The sequence below is a fragment of the Atheta coriaria genome, unplaced genomic scaffold (genome assembly GCF_025399875.1).
Source record: "Atheta coriaria isolate IRGN ID8LTWV9N9 unplaced genomic scaffold, Caltech_Dcor_3.1 hic_scaffold_10_pilon, whole genome shotgun sequence".
Taxonomy (NCBI): Eukaryota; Metazoa; Arthropoda; class Insecta; order Coleoptera; family Staphylinidae; genus Dalotia; species Dalotia coriaria.
The window spans coordinates 8,396,575-8,411,907 of NW_027045452.1; the positions used below are offsets into that span (position 1 = coordinate 8,396,575).

General features: G+C 37.8%; 5 protein-coding genes, 1 long non-coding RNA gene and 2 other non-coding genes across 9 annotated transcripts; 3 read left to right on the forward strand and 5 right to left on the reverse strand.

The window, feature by feature from the left end:
* The first annotated feature begins 294 nt into the window (after positions 1-294).
* Sfxn2 (sideroflexin 2) lies at positions 295-2,907 on the forward strand. The gene is given in 6 exon segments (XM_065314287.1): positions 295-746; positions 749-899; positions 1,029-1,227; positions 1,532-1,824; positions 1,899-1,946; positions 2,144-2,907. Coding segments are annotated over 6 exon segments (981 nt in total). The 5' UTR covers positions 295-568; the 3' UTR covers positions 2,256-2,907.
* Positions 2,908-3,190: 283 nt separating this feature from the next.
* Positions 3,191-13,673, forward strand: LOC135800925 (uncharacterized). 2 transcript variants are annotated; one of them, XR_010550245.1, is made up of 5 exons: positions 3,191-3,235; positions 3,392-3,446; positions 7,806-7,869; positions 11,890-12,060; positions 13,589-13,673. It is a non-coding gene; the product is annotated as an uncharacterized lncRNA (long non-coding RNA). The 2 variants fall into 2 exon arrangements; XR_010550246.1 differs by lacking the exons at positions 3,191-3,235; positions 3,392-3,446 and adding an exon at positions 6,867-7,003.
* LOC135800922 (proteasome subunit alpha type-6-like) lies at positions 3,615-4,582 on the reverse strand. The gene has a single exon (XM_065314258.1). It carries the CDS (start codon positions 4,448-4,450, stop codon positions 3,710-3,712), a length of 741 nt encoding a protein of 246 aa, XP_065170330.1. The 5' UTR covers positions 4,451-4,582; the 3' UTR covers positions 3,615-3,709.
* On the reverse strand, positions 4,992-6,692 carry LOC135800921 (probable phosphoserine aminotransferase). Its single transcript, XM_065314257.1, is given in 4 exon segments — positions 4,992-5,586; positions 5,589-6,037; positions 6,102-6,232; positions 6,401-6,692. Coding segments are annotated over 4 exon segments (1,104 nt in total). The 5' UTR covers positions 6,461-6,692; the 3' UTR covers positions 4,992-5,122.
* LOC135800918 (DNA replication licensing factor Mcm6) lies at positions 9,610-12,384 on the reverse strand. The gene is given in 6 exon segments (XM_065314248.1): positions 9,610-9,847; positions 9,913-11,318; positions 11,321-11,584; positions 11,587-11,709; positions 11,712-12,088; positions 12,146-12,384. Coding segments are annotated over 6 exon segments (2,373 nt in total). The 5' UTR covers positions 12,238-12,384; the 3' UTR covers positions 9,610-9,736.
* Positions 12,496-14,920, reverse strand: LOC135800923 (pyruvate kinase-like). The gene is given in 6 exon segments (XM_065314259.1): positions 12,496-13,222; positions 13,539-13,921; positions 14,086-14,266; positions 14,320-14,354; positions 14,357-14,693; positions 14,756-14,920. Coding segments are annotated over 6 exon segments (1,641 nt in total). The 5' UTR covers positions 14,795-14,920; the 3' UTR covers positions 12,496-12,556.
* Positions 13,311-13,382, forward strand: TRNAW-CCA (transfer RNA tryptophan (anticodon CCA)). The gene has a single exon. It is a non-coding gene; the product is annotated as a tRNA-Trp (tRNA).
* Positions 13,971-14,041, reverse strand: TRNAG-GCC (transfer RNA glycine (anticodon GCC)). Its single transcript has one exon. It is a non-coding gene; the product is annotated as a tRNA-Gly (tRNA).
* Positions 14,921-15,333: the final 413 nt, after the last annotated feature.

Sequence of the window (15,333 nt, forward strand, 5' to 3'; positions counted from 1 at the left end):
ATAATTATAAAAATGTTAATGTACTCTTACAGTTAAAACTTGTTTAAAAGCATAAAATAATCAAATATTACCGAAAGACAAGTGAATGAGGGCGCCACCATCGCATAATTCTTAATATCGTACAATGTGTGCAAAATGTTTAAAATTTAATATTTAAACTCTATATATCCTTTTCAAATTATTACTAAACACATTCTAAATAGCAATAAATATCTCAATATACTATTATACAAACAAAAACAATTTGAAACTCATCATAAACATAAAATGTGTCTTTGACATCTGCCCTTGAACAAACTGTATCATTAGTGTTACACCATCGGATGTAGCAGGAATAGATCATTACTACTTCTAAACCATTAAACCAAGCACAAAAACCGCTAAACATTTCGCCTCCTCTCACCTGACACTAAATACCTGTGTACATAATAACACAAACACTCTTTATTTTCCTCTTATCTCAATAAAAACAAGTGTTAAACATAAAATCAAAGCAGTTAAACAAATTTTATCGATTTCGAACAATCGACCGTTAATTCACCGCAAAATTCTACAATAATCAACAAAAATGTCCAAGTTAGAACCCCGTCTGAACATCGACGAGCCCCTATGGGACCAGAGCACGTTCGTGGGCCGTTTCAAGCACTTCATGTGGATGACCGACCCACGAAGTGGTCTTGTAAGTGAAGACACTTTAGACAACGCTAAAAAACTAGTCCTTGCCTATCGCAAAGGCCAAGAACCACCAGGTACCACCGGGAGGAAGTCATCTACGCGAAGAAACTCTACGAGAGTGCTTTCCACCCCGACAGCGGCGAGAAACAGAATGTTTTCGGCCGGATGTCTTTCCAAGTTCCCGGCGGAATGCTCATCACTGGAGCCATGCTGCAATGGTATCGGTAAGTTTATGTAATAACCAAATCCACACAGTTATACAACAGATATTGTTATAATAATTATCTGAGAGATGCAGTATGTTAATGTTGATATGCCAGATATGAATTGAATGTGTTTGATGTTAATTTTAGAACCAGCACGGCGGTTGTGTTTTGGCAGTGGGTGAATCAGTCGTTCAACGCGTTGGTTAATTACACGAATCGGAATGCAAACAGCCCGATCACCACCACACAGATGGGTGTAGCGTATGTTTCGGCTACGTCCAGTGCGATGATTACAGCTCTTGGGTGTAAAGCTTACTGGACGAAGAATGCCAGTCCTTTTATTCAAGTAATTGTTTGATTTTTTAGTGTTAAGTCGTTTGGCCGCGGATTTTTTCACCGTCGGAGGAAAAATTTAAGTTTTTAGATGATTTTAACGCGTAAATAAATAGATTTAGATTAAAATTAAACTTATTTATGTTAAATCAATCTTAAATAAGTTTAATTTTCTTTTAAATCTTTATTTTTATGTTAAAATGATCTAAAAACTTGAATTTTTCTTGCGGTAAATTGATTCCGCGGTGAAATGACGTTTAACCTAACTTTTAACTGTTTTTAAACTTAAAACTTACTTTTCCCTGTTTTTATTATAGAGATATGTGCCGTTTGCGGCTGTGGCTGCAGCTAACTGTGTAAACATCCCTCTGATGAGGCAGTCTGAGATTATCAACGGTATTGATGTGTATGATGAGAATAATACGGTGATTGGCCAGTCGAGATTTGCGGCTGTCAAGGGTATTACTCAGGTTATTACGTCGCGTATTACAATGTGCGCTCCGGGCATGATTATCCTGCCGATTATTATGGAAAAGTTGGAGAAGTTTAGCTGGATGCAGCGGATGACATATTTACATGCGCCTATGCAAGTTATGATGGTTGGATGCTTGTAAGTTGGAAGATTTTTGAATTTTGACAGAAAATTTGTTGAATTGGTGTAAATTTTGTTTGTTTTTTGTTTAGCTTGACTTTCATGGTTCCTACTGCTTGTGGATTGTTCCCACAGAACTGGTAAGTTGGTTAATTCAATAAAATATTGGTTAGGTATTGTCTAAAGTTAAAATTAACAAAATGGCGGCCTGTCAAAAGCGGAATTTACTTGTTTTTAAGAGTTTTTATTGATATCTTTATCAAAAATTAATATTATGACGTTATTTTTATTCTGGTGATGTTTAGAAACATATTAATGTGTTTTTTGTTACTTTTAGCATGTTAAAAACATCAACAATCAAATTCCTGGAACCTGAAGAATATCAGAAGATGAAAGACAAGTGGGGTGACAAATTGCCACAGTATGTCTTCTTCAACAAAGGTCTTTAAGTCATCTGCCATCCAATGAGGTGAAACCACAACGAATCTCCGACTGTGTGATTCGTTAGCATTAATTAGTCAATAAACGAAACGCGAATACGAATACAAACACAAACACGAGGCACGAACAGGTATTATAATTGTTACATTGTTAAAACCAAAAATATCATGTTATAATGCTGAATATTGAGGAATAATTCGATTTAATTCATTATAATTTGAATTATTTCTCAATGAAAGTCAAGTCAATGAGGCAAACGGTTGATATACTGGGTGTTTAACCCCATAGTGTCAGACAATACAGTAGTTAATAAGTGTAAGTATTAAATGTGTTGTTTTCCATTATCCCATTGCCATTTTGAAGCTTTGTTTTAATGCTTTGAACAAAAATATTGAAAAATTTTAGTTTTTAGAGTAGTGAACAAAGAAATATCATATAGAACCAAAGCAATGTATGAAATACTTTAAAGTATTGCAAATAATTTTGTTTTTAGTTCAAATTAATAATTTTATGAACAATAATGAACAAAAATGGGAGTAATAGTAAAAATGTAACAAAACGTGTGTATACTTAATTGTAATAATGTGCAATACTATGTTATTTGATTGTAATCTTGCCGAATGTAGCAAATATCAGGAAATATTACCGAAAAGTATGAAATTTTGACGTTATCGAATACTAATCATAAACAAATTTTGTTTTTTTCAGTGATTTTGTGAATTCTTCAGTGATTTCCGTTCGGGGAGATGTTGATAGGTGAGTTTTCAATCATTAATTAATACTTATAAACTAAAATATTGCTTTATTACATACCTGTTGATTTAATTCTTTCTTTTTGACAATGTTGAGTCGTTTTGTATAGTGTTTAAGTTGGAAACAACGCAGATAGCGCCCCCTATGTCAAAATGTAATACTAAAACAAACTAATTTTGTTCTTTCAGTGCTTTTGTCATTTTTTCGCCATTTTCGTTTGAGAAGCTGTTGATAGGTGAGTTTAATCATTCATAAATACTTATAAACTAACTGTTATGTTATTACATACGTGATAGTGCAATTAATCCTCTTTTGATAGTATTTAAGTTTGGAAACAACTCCCCCTATGCAAAAATATAACACTAAAACCAACAAATATTGTTTTTTTCAGTGAACAGGTGATTGTTACATTCGTGAACGAGTTCCAAGCAAAAAAAAGTAAAAAGGTGAGTGATTAGTATTTAAATTAATATGAATCTAGGTTATTATTGAATGAAACGTCTTACGCTACCAATTTCGGCCATATTTTTAAAAATTTAAGCTGAAACTTATTAAATTACGTCCGTTGCGTACAGAAATAATATAAGAAATGATATTTAGAAGTTGCAAACTAATTTCTTTAACCATTTATTAATGTGGACAAAAAATAGTATTACAAATTAACTTAGCTTAGGTTATTTCAAACATTTTCATCAACCTCAGGACTGATTTAATCCTTCTCTGCAATGGCAGTCAAATGTCTATCAACTTCTTGTTCATCCATCTTTCTAAACTTGGGATTATCCTTGGTAACCACACCAATCTCAATCTCAGTAGGCTTGAAGTCCATTGAGAGGACATTACTCAAGCAGCTAATTGCAAGTTGGATGACATCATCCTGAGAGAGGTCTTGTTTCTTCTTCAACATCTTCTCCAAGCAGCTATTGGCTTCAGTTTGCTTAGCGCCTACACTCACAGCCTTGTACCCACAGTAGTACCCAGCTGGGTCAGTTTTATACACACAAGGCCCATTCAAAGGGTCATACCCAATCAGCACCATTGAGCAGCCAAGCGGCCGCATCTCGGCATTCTGCGTATACACTTGTGAGACGTCAGCCACACGTCTGCACAATGCATCAATGGGCATCTCATAGCCGTATTTGTATTTGAATTGTGCGGCTTCGTAACGTGCGCGCTGCACTTGCGATTTGCTGTCGGCAATCATGCCGGTCATCACGCAACCGCTGTGCTCGGTGAGCTGGAAAAGATGCGTGATGGTACTTGCATCGATGAGCTTGTCGGGGATCTTGCGCTGGGTTACACAGACGGCGACGTCTTGGCCTTTGATGGCCACGGATGTGAGGCCGGCTTGGTTGATTGCTTTGAAAGCGTATTCCACTTGATATAGGCGGCCTTCTGGGGAGAAGATGGTGATGTGACGGTCGAAGCCTGCGCTGCTACCGCGAGACATCTTCGGATGTTGTTTAAATTGAGAGATAGAGGAAAAACTCGCAGAAAACAAACGGACTACTGATGAGTGAATCTGCGATACTTTAGGAGGTTATGATTCAAAAGTGTTTGTCATTTTGTCCTGCACAAAGTTCCGAGTCATTAGTAGTAGGGGTTGCCTATTAGCCTCTAGCGGATAAAATTTGAAACTTGATATACAAAGTGTTTCCAAACAAATTTTTGTTTTTATTTTTTAATATTTGGTACTTTTTGGATTTTTACAGTTATAACTTATAAATTACTTATTTGACATTATTTAGCGTATATTTAGCAAGTTTTTCTTGTTTAAATATTAGTAATATCAATTTTTTTAAATTATTATTACGAGTTAATATTTGGAACACTCAGTATAATTAAAATTGACACTAGCGCCAATTGTGGCGGCGTCAGGAACTAAAACCAAACAAATTTTATTTTGCGTTTGAAACTTTCTTTCTCTGTGTTACTTTCGTGTAAAACTTGTGGGAAAAACGTAATAGGTGAGTTAAATAATACCAATTAACTATTAGTCATGTTTTTATTACAAAATAGAATTATCATATATCTCGGGTGCGCTTACAATAAATACAGTCAAAGTTAATCATAGTTAATACAAGGCGCGTGCACCGCACGCACGCAGCATTCGTTTATTCGTTTACATATTATGCGCCTTCTGGAACTGTTCCATGAAGGTGACGAGCAGTTTCACATCATCAATGGACACAGCATTGTAGAGCGAGGCGCGCATGCCACCAACACTCCTGTGTCCCTTCAGCTGCTGCATCTGCACCTTTTCAGATTCGAGCAGGAATTTCTTCTCCAACTCCTCGTCGCCATTTGCACCGCCGACTCGGAAAGGTACATTCATGCGACTTCTGCAATTGGGCGCAATCGGTGACGCGTAGAATCCATTCGAGTTTTCAATCGCCTTGTATAACATCTCGGCTTTAATAATCGCCTGACGTTCCATTTCCTTTACACCTCCGGCTTTGTCGATCCATTCGAAGACTTTGTTCATGACATACACAGAGAAAGTGGCGGGGGTATTATGCACAGAGTTTTCCTTTGCGATGTTAGTGAAGTCAAAGACAGACGGGCAGATCTTCATCGGAGATCCCAGAGATCTTCACGGATGATTACGACTGTAACACCAGCAGGGCCGATGTTTTTCTGTGCGCCACCAAAGATAACTCCAAATTTAGAGACATCAATTTCTCTGGTCATGATTGAAGAAGACATGTCGGTGACAAGTGGAACACCAGTGGGTACCTCGGGGATGTCAAAGAATTCAACACCATCGACGGTTTCATTCGCGCAGTAGTACACGTAGGAAGCATCCGGGTTGAACTTCCAGGTGGATTTATCCGGGATGGTACCCAGCGGAGGTTTGGGGAAGACGAGATTAACTTCGCCGTATTTCGCGGCTTCCTTGGCGGCCTTACCGGACCAAGTACCGGTGATCATGTAATCAGCAGAACCAGTTCTGTTTAGCAGGTTTAAGGCCACAGCGGCGAATGCGCCAGTGCCTCCACCTTGCATGAACATGATTTTGTAGTTATCTGGTACTTTTCTGTAAGTCAAAACCGGAAATTAAATTTTTTTAAAGGCGGAAAGTGAATAAAAGTAAAACTTACAATAAATCACGGACGTATTTTTGTGCATCGTTGTTAATCTTGGTATATTCCGCTGATCTGTGGGACATTTCCATGATGCTGACGCCCATGCCATTGTAGCTTAAGAGTTCTGCTTGGACAGCTTCCAAAACCTAATAAACAAGAGATGTGATAAAATTGATTAGAATGCAAGTCATAGTGTCAGGGTCAATCATTTGCATCTCAGTACAATTACAATTACATTCAATCAACACTCGTATCGTATGATTCTTGGCCTTGAATTTACTTCATAAATTAAAATTGATTGAAAGAAAACTTACGGTTTTTGGAAGTTTGGCAGGGCCCGCTCCGAAGTTAAGAACATTGTTGCTGTTACCCATCTTGTATGGTAATGTAAAGTGCTTGAGTCTTGATTAATTAACAGACTGTTGGTTGGTTGTGTCGAGTTAACTCTTTCAAGCTAACGCTGTGAAGCACGCTCAGCGACTGGAGGACGAATGCGGTGTCTGGATGCCTTTTATACACGCGACCGGTTTCTTGTCGTTAGGCACGAGCTGACGTACGTAATTGTAGCGATCTGTTATTTAGCTGATAGTGATAGCTGGGTTGATAAGCGAGAGTAGACTGTTCACCGCGTGTTTGAGCTCTCAGTTTTTCAGAGTAATAAGTGAAGTTATTAATATTCTAGTGGTGGTGGTTGTTATCTCGCTGGTTGCTTGGTGATTATGGCTCGCACCGCTCGGAGTTTTCGTTTTATACGATTCGATTCGTAAACAAACCACGAACGAATTCGATTGTTTTGCTCGCGCGAAACCGGAGTGACGTCGGGAAGAGGTCAAATGACCTAACGGAGTATGGTGTGGATCGGGCCCTCGACGACGACAGCACTTGCTTTTGCTTTTGATCGGGTTTTCTTGGCTATGGTAACAGCACGAATAGGATAAATGTGACGTCGGGTGTTGCGCGTTTTATCGAAACTTAACTTGTTTTATCAAAATATGTGGATTGAAATGCGAAGCACTGCGGCAAACAAGTTGAGGGACAAACAAGATGATGTTTTGTTTGACCCAGTCGTGATATTCTACGTTTTATTTCATCATTTGTTTTGATTTTTTTTCAAGTTTTATGCGGCAAAGTTAAGTGAACTCGTCATTCGTCACTTGTTTGAGTTGCGATCTGAGCGTGTTGCGCACATTCCATGCGCACGAACATTATTTTCAATTGACAATTGAAAAATACTTTCATTTCGCCATGAGATATTCCGGACGTCAGTGAACTAATCATAATAATGATTGCGAAGATTGCACTGGGTTATTGTGTCAATTGACGGAATTGTTTGTTTTAATTAAAACACTTATAATTTCGTGTTTTTTTCTTTATCTTCATGAATAATACTTATAATTATAATGACAAAAAAGTAAACTGATAAGTAATGCGTTTTTGTTATGTTTCTTCTTTGTTCTCTGCTCTCTGCACTGTGATAATACTGTTTGTTTGCTTCAACTTCTGTTTTTATTGAGCGCATGAAATGCAACGCAGTTGTATGCATTGTTTATTTATCGCGCATTTGCAAGCGCTGTGCGCCTGAGTAGGAAATGTTCAATGAAAATTCTCAAATTGCGTTTCACTTTTAAAAGCATTCATTATTCATGAATTTATAAATATTTCAATAGTACATATTTCATGCAACAAATTGTTTATGATTATTTTATTTTTTTGTTGCAGTGGGTGTTCCAATGTTGATTCATTTTTGTTTAAAAGACAACCGCAATGCAGTTTACAAACAAACGTGAGTAGAATTTTTAAATATTTAATTTTCTGGAATTTTTTCTGTCGTTTTTTTGTTTTTAAAATTGAGATTTTTGTTTGTTGTCTTTGTGGCGTCATTCGCATCTCTTGTCTTCTGATTTCGTGCGTGTATGCGTTTATGAGACATTAAGTTGATGTAAATATCGTGCGATAACCCGCGATAATTACATCGAACCGAAAACCGACTTTAACTGGTTTCCAAGTGGGAATTGTTTGGATTGACCGAATTGGCGATTGATTTCTAGTTTAATTACAAATCGACGCGATGACACGCACAATCGGTGTTACCACAGAGAAGTTATTTCTTTTCGGGTGACTTATTGAGGTCTCCGGGTGGAATCCAAAGTTAACTGGTTTCAAGATACTTAATTAGGTTACAGATTCGAGATTTTAACGCGTAAAAAAGAAAAATTGCAGTTTTTAAGTAAAAAGCCATAAAACAAAAAATATTGATTTTACTTTTGGGATTTAATTTTTAAATTATGGATGATTAGGCATTCATACAGCAGGCTTTCACGCTTCGATTGTATGCAAATGATGAAATAATTAGTCTGGTTACGATCATGAGTAATCAATCCAAAGTTCAACATATTTAAGGTCTTCACAGCGCATTTTTCAAATATAAAAATCAATGCTTTACTATTGTGTAAATAAAATGAATTGTAGCCTTAAAACAAGTCATTTATCTATCAAGATAAGCAATAAATCATCAAAAACGGTAAATTACACAATAAACAAACTTGTTATTTAATTTTCGCTTGCACCTACAATAATTTTGTAAACTTGGCAAAACACCAAAACAAAAAATCCATTATTATGTCTTTCGGTGCAATTGTTTATAAATTACAACAGAAGTTATCGCCAATCTCACAGGTTAAATGATTAATACTGGCAAACAAAAGTGCCGGTCAACTTGCAAGTATGCGCACAGTAAACAAACAAGTTATGTATTATTTCGGTTGTTATCACTCCCGGGAGGCAATTACAATGTTTCACTCGTTCGAGTGAATTGTGTGAATAACATCAGGCCATCGCCAAATTCATTTGAAGTCATATTACCAAAACAACAGGGGCACGCTGACGTTGGCATACGAATAACGAGAGCAACAGAAAACAGCAGTCTTATCAAATTATCGCGTGTTTTACACAAATCTTTCCTTTTTGCTTAGCTAACCATGGGTACATTTCCACTGAATATAGTTTTACGTAATAGGAATTTGATGTAATAATAGCTTGATATGAGATCATTGCCTCCGCCAAATTGAATACTTTTTTTGTTGAGAATATTTTTGGACAAATACAACCCTTGTGTGCTACTCAGTGGAACCAAAGACTCTAAGAGTAGAGGGAGAAGGACGACCCTGGAAGGAACCCGCAAAAAGTGGTGGGGGAAGGAACTAGGTGCGCAGGCAAGGGATACCTGGGCCTGGGCTGTAAGTGCGCGCAACCTGTGCCTTTCTCTCTCCACTTACCTTTGGTCTTCACTTCGCGGACTACGCTCAACCAATCAGGTAGCTTGAATCTACCCCTACCACTTTTTGCGGGTTCGCCGCAGGTGTAAGAGGCAGCGTGCATCGCACACAGTCGCAGTTCTCTAGGTTCTTCTCTCTCCTCTCTTCGTTGGGTTAGTAGTCTCAGACGGATATTTCCGTTAGCAATTCTGTTTAGTAGTCGTTTATACTCAATAAGTAACAGTAAATAAGTAAAACACGAAAACAAGTTAATATAAAACGTGAGATGTAATTGTATCCAAAAAATACAGAATCATATAAAATAACTAGGTCTAAACCTCAATAAATATAAAAATTGAGTGACAATACTTGAAATTTACATTAAATTTAAAACATTTACTGATCGATAATATAATTCGGATGGACAACCAACAGCGGATCTTCTTCTTCATCAGTTTTCGCACTGCCTTTGAGCCCAACTTTACGCAGAGGAATAATAACATTATCCTGCAACATAAAATAAATAATTAATCATCTCAATCATCACACATCTTCAGTTAAAAATAACTTACAGTATAGATAAGTCTATCAATAACTTTCTCAACCAACTCCTTCTTCTCCAACAACTCATCCTCCGACTCAATCTGATCAGCAACCAAATTCAAATACCACTCCAACACGTCGCTCTTCCTCATCCCATCACTCTCGGACTCTTCACCGCGCGCTTCCTCCCTACGCATATGCACGATGATCATATTACTCAACGTTTTATACTCTTCATAACTCATCACAAGTTTCCTCTTGGTAGGACCTTCCTCCATGGGCACATCCTCGGGTTCATCATTGATCATAGCCGGCTCATCATCATCCAAATGAATATCAGGCTGTTCCACTCTGATAATACTTTTATTCAACAAACGGTAAGCTTCTTTTACGTGTTTCGGTTGAACTTCGTCAGAGATCTCCATTCGAGCCATCGCCTCAGCCAGGCGGATCATACTTTCAAGTTGTCGAACGGTGATTCTCCATGTGGACTTACCAGTTGCAGTTGTATCCCTCAATCGGAGATTATTGTAATGTCTAACGAGCAATTCAGCTGCTTCTTCATTAATGATCGGTTTAAACTTCCTGGCGAATGTGATATATTGCAGGACTTCTTCTTTAGAGTAAACTCTTTCAACGTTGTCTTCGATGTTACTGTGGAGGTCTACGATTTTACGCGCGATTGCATAATCGACAACTTCGTTACATTCATCAACCAGGATGAAAAACAGATCAAATCGAGACATGATAGGTGCACTTAAGGCGATGTTTTGTTGAAGAGACTTCGCTCTGTCATAACGTCCACCAATGGGATTAGCAGCAGCGAGGATTGAAGTCCTTGCATTCAAAGTTGCACGAACTCCTGCTTTAGCAATAGAAATAGTCTGTTGTTCCATAGCTTCGTGGATAGCAACTTGATCTCTTGGATCCATTTTATCGAATTCATCAATGCAGCATACTCCGTTGTCTGCCAACATTAACGCACCGGCTTCTATGACGAAATCATAAGATTCTTCGTCTTTTACAACAGCTGCTGTTAAACCAGCTGCCGAGGATGCTTTTCCTGATGTGTAGACTGCTCTAGGGGAAAATTCAGATACTTGTTTGAGGAATTGTGATTTTGCTGTGCTGGGATCACCAACAATGCAACAGTTGATGTCTCCTCTAAGAGATGTTCCTTCAACGGTTGTTTTAGAGACTCCTCCGAATAACATCAAGAGAATTCCACGTTTTACTTCGTCATTTCCATGAATAGACGGGAATAATGAGTGGATTAGGTTGTTGTATAAGTTGCGATCGTGGCTCATTTCATACATGTGCTTCCATTCGCCTTCTGTCATCTGTTTCTTCATCATTTCGGGTGTCATCTCTTCCAGGTTCATTTCAATTCCACCGAAACGTGGGTTGGTTGGTTGTACGCTACAAGCAAGAAAGCAACGCGGTAGTGTAAATCTCTTACACCGAGTGATTTTAAGCCTCGGACTCCTTCTGCTTCATCGCCTGGTTTATGACGGGAGTTGATTTGAGCGCGTGCTCCTGGTAGAGACATAGCTCCCACGTCTGGAACAACAATAAGTGATCCAGTGAAGTCGTATCGGTCGCCAGCTTGGACTAATTCAACGTTTTCAGCGCGTAGAATTACTTCCACGCTGCGTGGAATACAACCACGTGGAAGTTCAGCTTGTGTTTCTTGTATGCGGACTTTTGGAAGTCGACAAACACGGATTTATCGACATCCAAGACGAATTTACTGCGGTTGTTACAGACTGGATTACGGCAAATCGTTGGATTTGTGTATTTGAATTGTTGTTCGACATTTTTGTAACAGTCTGGCAATCAGCACAGACAAATGTTCCAAGAACAAGTTCAGGATGTACTGGATGAGTTCTAATAACTTGTCCAGAGATTCTGATCAATGTGCCGATTTTCTCAGTTTTTAGTTCTCTGACTTTGTGTCTGGTAGGCACATCAATGAAGCTAACATAGCATTCTTTTTCTTTCTTCAGATCACTGCGATCCTTGACAAAGTTGGAGACTGCTTGGCAGAGGTATGGATAGATGCGGTAATATTCTTCAATGATGGTGGTTGCGAGGTTCTGGTTGTAGTGTTCTACATCTTCAAAACTCACTTCAATGGTGCTTCTTTCCTGGATGAGGAGCTCCTTTGCTGGTTCAAGGTATTTATATTCTCCATCTTCTTTAAATCTAATTTAAAATATTAGTTTAGTTAGTTTATTTTTTATGAGGGTGATTAAAACTTACTCTTCAAGGAAATCTTGGAATAGTTTCTGGCATCGCACGCCAACCTCGTCTTTTACGCGAATTTGTCCAACATTTACATCGGCTACATCCATTTTATTAGTAGTAACACTTGTATTTATTTATAAATTCGATTAAATACAAACTTAACTTGGAAAGTTTAGTTCTAACGTGAAAACAGGCGAAACTCAACGCAACAAGTAACGGGCCAAGTGAATATAAACGAAAAACCGCGCGAAACAACTTTATCATAACCTTCTGTAGTAAAAACATCAATCAACAGATGTCGTGTCATGTCTCAGACTTTAATTAATAGATGGCGCTACAATCAACTTTCAAATTATACGATTCGGTCAATAGTGAAATGTTTTTATTTTTGAAACATAGATGGCGATACATGTACGAAATTAAAGTTTAATCGTCTGCGCAAATGGCATTGAATTCCGACGCGTAATACAAACTCAGCGAATTCGTGAATCCTGTCCCGGCGCGAGTTCCATTAACTACAACGAGCGTATCTCCTGCTCTGATAAAATTACAATGTTTCCCGTAGGTGATTCCGAATTGAATGCGTTTATGAACGTCTTCATTCCAATCCACCAGCGGTTTCGCAATGAAATGTATCGGTTCAACAGCTCGGTAAAGCTGTAATTTTCTCGCAACGCACGCATGTCTTGTAATTGCAATAATCGGACATCTTGGTCGGTAACGAGCGACAACTTCAGCGGATCTTCCGGATGTAGTTAATAAAATAATACAAGCCGCGTTTGATTTGACTGATGATTCGACTGCGCTCATTGCTAACGCGTAGATTGGCTCGAAAGGCCAAGGGTTTTCTCGGGATAAATCCTGGAATACTTGGCGGTGATGCACGGCTGATTCAGCTTCTTTGCATAAAGTTGAAAGGGTTGTAATGGCTTCCAAGCCGTAATCCCCAGAGGCTGTTTCACGAGATAATAAAAGACAATCTGCGCCGTCTAAAATGGCGTTTGTTATGTCCATTATTTCGGGTTTGGTGGGCACAGGGCTGTTGGTCATTGATTCAAGAACTTGTGGTGCGATAATTACAGGTGTTCCTCGCTAAAAAGTTTAAATGTTGCAGTTATTTAATGATATTCAGGTAAATGTTGCTTGTTGATTTGGTAAATTGCCAAGGTGTTGAGTATATGACTCCGTGGCGCAACGGTAGCGCGTCTGACTCCAGATCAGAAGGTTGCGTGTTCAAATCACGTCGGGGTCAATGAACTTTTTCATAAATTTTATGTTAAAAATTTAATTTAATAATATTTTATATATTTGTACGTGACTGCGAACTATAATTTTTTTGTTTGACTTATTTTTCCCTTCATATTCACGTAAGAATAAAGGAAATATTATAAAATGTATATTTACTTACTTTGTTACATTCGGCAATAATTTGTTTTTGAACAATGAATAATTTTTCAGGCCGTACAGCATGTTCCAAATCAGATCTGGACACGAACACTCCATCTGCTTCTTTTGCGATGTCTTTAATGTTCTTAACGCCGGGTAAGTCTTCAATTTTTGCAATTATTTGAATGTGTTGGCCTTCTTCACCTAAATGTTTCCTTACTTCACGTATGGCGAATTTATCTCGTACGTTAGACACGATTATCATGTCGACATTCAAGTCCACAGCTATTTTAATTTCTTCTTCGGAAACAGTGGGTAGGTCGATGATTGCTTCATCGAATTGCACTGCAGATCGGTCGCAGATTGAACCGGCGCGTTCAATGACACAACGGATAAAACTTCCGACTGGAAGTTTAATAAAATAATAAGTTTAAAGGTAAAATTTTCAAAAGATTGCATCGGCCGGGAATCGAACCCGGGCCGCCCGCGTGGCAGGCGAGCATTCTACCACTGAACCACCGATGCTTGTTTCTAGTGCCTTTTGTTTTGTACATAACCTAGATTCTCACCTACTTCCAACGCTGATAGTCTTACAGAGTTGTTAATATTCAATTTATCTCCTGGTTCTAAAATATCGTTGATTCCATTATAGTCTACGTAAATCACATCTTTAGTTACTTGTTCTTCATAGGAAGGATCTGAGGTTAAACAAGTTTCTTCTCCAGGTTCAAATTCAAGTTTTAAACTCGGCTGAAATACATTTTTTAAATTTCATCCCAAAATATTTTAATATTTTGTTTTACATCTTTTAAAGTTCCTGTCCGTATCTCTGGCCCTTTAAATCAATAGCGATTGCAAGCGGAAACATAGTACCAATCTTCTTGCTGTGGATATCGCATGCGGCACGAATGTTATCCACGACATTCTCGCATTCAGCGCGCGTGAAAAACGCCATTTTCAAACGTGCGACATTCATGCCGGCGCATATCATGCGTTCAATGTCCAGCAGATTGCTGGATTTCGGTCCTAATGTGCACATTATGCTTGTGAGGCGTACACGTGCGGGAGGCGATTCAAAATTGAGTTTTGATAGGTAATCAGTACGGTTTTCATTGAAAACGGCTTGGAGTTGTTGTTTGGGGACGTGGTCTTGGTCGGTTGAGAAGAAATTTATCATCTAGTATTTTTAAAAGTGGAATTAATTAGGAAAATTAGATTTTTTAAAGAAATTTATTATACCCATGGTAGTTTTGGACAATTTTGGGCATGTTCCGCCATTTTTATTAATTTTTTTAGTTAAAATTTATAGAAAACAGTTAATTTTGCACTAAGGCAGAAAAATTTACGTTCGGTACGAAAATTTTGAGTTTATATTTGACAATTTTGTCAAATTTGATGTTAGACGTAATATTTTCTTATTTTTTAATAAATAACAGGGTAGAAGTTATTTTAGTACAAGTAATTTTAGAATTATTCATATGTTTATTACATATTTGATGTTCCAGACTAAAATATCTCCAAGTTTAATCATTTTGACCTATTAACTTCTACAGCGTGTTTCAATCTTTCATACTTTTCACTTTAATCACTCACATCGCATACAAATATTCAATTTATTTTGCATTTTAAATACAATTCAATTGCAATTCAACATAATTTGTATTCAAACACCTATAAACTCTACAAACGTGGAATAAACCACTTCTTAATCACATTTTCGGGCCTATATCACATGTCTTTACGAAGGTCTTTGAAGGACATCGAAAGTGTAAGTCGTCCACGATAAGCACACGACTTGTACACTCATTCGCATCAAT